This window comes from Cololabis saira, chromosome 24 (genome assembly GCF_033807715.1).
Source record: "Cololabis saira isolate AMF1-May2022 chromosome 24, fColSai1.1, whole genome shotgun sequence".
In the NCBI taxonomy this organism is placed as follows: Eukaryota; Metazoa; Chordata; class Actinopteri; order Beloniformes; family Belonidae; genus Cololabis; species Cololabis saira.
Window position 1 is genome coordinate 25133160 of NC_084610.1, and position 5000 is coordinate 25138159.

General features: G+C 44.0%; 1 protein-coding gene across 1 annotated transcript in view; it reads right to left on the reverse strand.

Annotated features, from left to right (window-relative positions):
• Nucleotides 1-5000, reverse strand: part of fmnl2b (formin-like 2b) — a 31809-nt gene that overhangs the window by 23911 nt on the left and 2898 nt on the right. Inside the window, exon 2 of the mRNA XM_061716216.1 lies at nucleotides 759-842. Within this exon, the coding sequence (XP_061572200.1) occupies nucleotides 759-842 (84 nt within the window). The remainder of the gene's footprint in view (nucleotides 1-758; nucleotides 843-5000) is intronic.

Below are 5000 nucleotides of genomic sequence, written 5' to 3' on the forward strand. Positions count from 1 at the left end.
TTTTAGCTGGCCCTTTTAGCTTCCTGTTGTTGAAGTGTAAGCGCCAGTAGATGACTTGGCCTGCTGCCCTCTGCTATTTGTGCTTAGTTATATGAATGAAGTGAGTGAAGGAGTGTAGCTCTTTGCTTTGTATTAATTTGACTAACTTGAATTTAATTAAACTGTATGTCAAAGGACCTTGAGATGACATTTGTTATGATTAGGTTGTATATAATAGAGCCGAATTGAATTGAAATGATGGATGGATGGAATCTGATTGAGAAATGGCAACTACTTCTAGATTGCAAGTTTACCAAACTTTGGTTGCTAATGTTTGCTAATACTTATATTAAAGTTATAAAGCCGGCATTTCCTGGCTTGCATAATAATGTTAACGTCACCATACTGCATTTCTACTTTCTAGAAAGGGAATATGCATGAAGTGCTGGGGGTAACTGGCTGTTGCCTTACACCAGAGCTTTACTCATAGACTTGTGATGTCCCCATTGGCTCTGGAGGGACGTACTTTTACAAAATATATTGAAAAAAACAATAAGAGTGGGTCATTAGGACTAATTTTCATAATAACTATAAGGAATGGTCACCAGTTCTGTCGGGTCCAACCAAGTAGACCCCGCATTTCTCCAAAGAACAGCTGAGACAGATTTCAACATTACAAATGTGAAAGTAAGGTGTGCTTCAAATCTCTGATCATTTGAATATTGTTAAATGGAAGGCCTAGTTTTTTGTTTGTAACAGATTTCATTAACCACACCTACCTGATCGCAAATCAGCTCCCACTTCTTTTCATTGTCATAGGAACGGAGCAGACGGACCTTGTCAGGGGGAAGATTCATCGAGTTCTGAAATACAAAGTCAACATTTTCAGTGGAAAATGCTTCACAGAAACAGACAATTTTAAGAGACTACTATTTAAATGACCATTTACACTATATGGACAAAAGTCAGGCAGCATGGTAGTTTGGTGGTCAGCACTGTTGCATCACAGCTAGAAAGTTCCTGGTTCAATTCCTGTACTTGCATGAGTTTTCTCCAGGTACTCCAGCGTCTTCCCACAGTCCAAACATCATGTATGTCAGGTTAACTGATCTTCCCACAGTCCAAACATCATGTATGTCAGGTTAACTGCTGATTCTAATTTGTAAGTCAGGGGCTCTGTCCGAAATTGCATACTTCCACCCTAATGAGTATGCAAAATGAGTATGAAAGATTTTTTAGTGTGTCTGAAACAATATTATGTACTCAATAGTATGTACTATCCATACTCATTCTGGAGAAATGTATTAGTATGGATTGATGGACACTAACTGAGCAGAAACTTCCCACAATGCAATGCAGTGGCGTTTGGTTGCTAAGTGATAAGTATATGTCATAAGTATAATATTAAGTATAATAATATTATTAATATTATATCGGTGTGAACCGGAGTCAAGTTCTCTCGTCTGATTATGTCTGACCTGGCAATAAAGCTTTTTCTGATTCGGATTCTGATTATATAATATTATTATATATTATTATTATAATATTCGTATATAATAATATTGTATAATGTCATTTTGTTTCGGCCAGGATAAATGTGAAATAGCGGAGCGGTGCTGCTCCTGCTGCTGTGACACGTCACTTCCTCTCAACGGCAGGAAGGGACGTGTGCGCTCTTAATAGTACATCCAAATTAATGCTACTACTGATATTTACTCAAAAATGTGCCAAATTTAAGTATACCTTTTAGTATATACGGTTTAGTATGGCATTTCGGATGCACCAAAATGCACTTGCAATGGACTGGCGACCTGTCCAGGTGAATGCTTGTCCTTCACCCACAGAAAGCAAAGATACGCAGGTATAGATGTTACAGGCAGAGATGTTGGATGGACAAAGGTAGTCATAAACATAAACAGAGGGATACATCAAGTTTGTCCTCTTCTGTATCTAGTGTTCCTAGATGTCTTTCCAACAGCTCCTGGAGTATTTCTGTGGGAGTTTGTGTCATGTAGGAGGTTAGACACCGATGTTGAACCAGAAGGTCCGGCTCAGAGCTCCTTCCAGAGGTGCTGGGTTGGGTTGACATCAGGACTTTGTGTTTCCACACTGAAGTCATCAAAACAGGTCTTCATAGCTTTGTGATCTGGAGCTCAGTCATTTTGGAAGATATGGAGGTTCGGCCCAAACTCTAAAAAAACAGTCCATGCCATGATCGCACTTAACATCACAGGTGGAACTATGCAGTCCGACAGGTAATATTGTCCCAGTGTCCTCCGAACCCAGACTCAGCCGTCAGAGCTCACCATCACCCACAAAAGAAGGTGATTCATCACTTCACAGATGTTTCCACTGCTCAACAGTGCAGTGTCAGTGTCTGTCTAAGGCCTGCATTCAGCTGTTGCCATGGAAACCCACACCATGAAGTCCCCACCACAGTTTTTGTGTCAACGTTATACCAGTTCTGAATTCTTCATCAATAGAATCAGCAGTTGGAGACTTTAATCCAGCATGTCTCAGCTGACTTGTTGTTCCAAAATGCCTCCATTTAGTAAGGGTGCTTTCACCTCTGTCCCGTTTGGAGCAGTTGTTCCGGAACAGGGAGCATTTCCCCCTAAAGATCGGAACGTTTAGTATATCTGAACACACAATCGCGGTCGGAAACGGCACAAAAAAAGCGAGCCGAGATCTCCTAGGAGAGGTTAGGGTTCGGTTCTCGGCCCGATTCCATTCGAGACCTGAAGCGGTTCATTTTTTTTATTTGTAGTGAGAACATAATCCACGCAGCAACCGATACAACTCCATTCATGTCTATGTGCGACCGCGGTTCAAGAAGAAGAGTCGGTGCAGCCTCCACCCCCTTCCCCCTATTGGACGTGCCGAGATGTCATCAGAGCGGCACGGTGAAATTAAACAATGTTCAATTCGGGCAGGGTTTGTGCAGCGCAAACCCTGCGGCAAGCGCCCTCTCTCCCGCAGCTGAGGTCCGCTCTGCGCCGAGCGCACATAAATGAATGGGTAAAGCCTGATTTATGGTTCCGCGTTAAATCGACGCAGAGCTTACGCCGTAGCCTACGCCGTAGGCTCTGCGTTGGTGTAACATGGAACCATAAATCAGCCTAAAGCCGGCAGCTGCGGTCTTATCTTTGTGCCCTGTCTGTGAAAGGAGCGTGTGGTTTATCCCAGGGGGCGGAAGAGGAAACTCCTTCCTCGTTCATTTGACCAATCAGAGAGCAGCTGGTTCTCATGGCATTTGTTAACAGCTTTGAACCGCTACAGACGTTTGCCTTGTGAACACAATGCCCACGAACGAGAAACGAAACAACTGTATCGATTTAGCCCCTGAATCGGAACAAAACAAACGGGCCACAGGTGTGAAAGTTCCCTAATACTATCACTTACAATTGACTGTGGAATATCCAGCAGGGAGAAAAATGTTTTATCCAATCGTAGTAATATACTGGAAGTAACTGATCTCCTCAGAAGGATTCAATTAATATCACACATTGAATACACCAGTGACAACAGCTCTGATTGAAATAGGTGTGGACAAATACTTTTCATTCAGATAATGCCAACCTGCTGCAGCACCCGAACCCTATTAACCAAACACCGTTAACCCGAACCCTGTTAACCCGAACCAGAACCCTATTAACCCGAACCCTGTTAACCCAAACCCTGTTAACCCGAACCCTGTTAACCCGAATCCTGTTAACCCGAACCTTATTAACCCGAACCCTGGTGATGGACGTCTCGGTCTAGAGCTGCAGTTTGAACATGTGTCTTTAACATATTTGAAGAACTGCATCAGTGCGTCTGTGTAAACGTAAGCAGTTTTGCAGAACCTACACAATGTTTTAAAGGCACTAATATCAGGTACAAAAGTAAGCACCTCCTCCTTTTAATTCTACATTTTTTGTTTTGTTTAAATAAAACATTAGGGTTTGGGTTAAGCCTAACCCTAACCTGAATCCTTTGATCGTTGTATGTCTCATGATGAGTAATGTATAGCAGCAGGGCACCCAAACATGTGGGTAAGACACAGGACGGCCATGGTTAAACTGGTTTAGATCTTCCTTCAGCAACATGAAGTTGTAGTGGTTTCCTGTCTGACTTCAGTCATGGTTGTGGAGGAATTTTGGCCCGCTCTTCTCTCCAACGTTGCTTCCGTTCATTGAGGTTTTTGGAGATTCACTTTGACGGAGGAGGACAGAGGAGTTCATGGTCCAGTCAGGGACGGACAGGTGTCCAGGTCCAGACCGTCGTCTCTCCATATTGACAGTCGGTCTGAGTTGGTTCTGCTGAAACGTTGTTTGATTTCCTCCAGACATGGTTCTAGGCATGAAGAGCAAACATGTCCACGCTGGTCTCATGTGTCCAGAGGGCCTGGTTCTGGTTGGTCTCATGTTTCCAGAGGACCTGGTTCCAGAGGTCTGCAAGTTTGTTCAGATGTTTGCAAAACCTTCGTGGTGCTGTGTTTTCTCCTGGGAACTCTTCCAAACAAACCAACAGTTTGTTCAGTCTTCATCTAACTCTCCGGTCCTGTTGCCTATGAGACGGATATCTGGGCTTTTTTCAAGCATGACTGCCTGTAATTGCTGACCATTGGCCATTACTTTAAATAAACAGGGTAAGGTTGTGTTTCTGGGTCGGTTCCAGTCAGGGGAGTCTGTCTCAGATGGTTCAGACCAGGGGTCTCCATCTCTGGTCCTGGAGAGCTCCTGTCCTGCATGTTTTAGACCAGGGGTCTCCATCTCTGGTCCTGGAGAGCTCCTGTCCTGCATGTTTTAGACCAGAGGTCTCCATCTCTGGACCTGGAGAGCTCCTGTCCTGCATGTTTTAGACCAGAGGTCTCTATCTCTGGTCCTGGAGAGCTCCTGTCCTGCATGTTTTAGACCAAGGTCTCCATCTCTGGTCCTGGAGAGCTCCTGTCCTGCATGTTTTAGACCAGGGGTCTCCATCTCTGGTCCTGGAGAGCTCCTGTCCTGCATGTTTTAGTCTCCATCTCTGGTCCTGGAGAG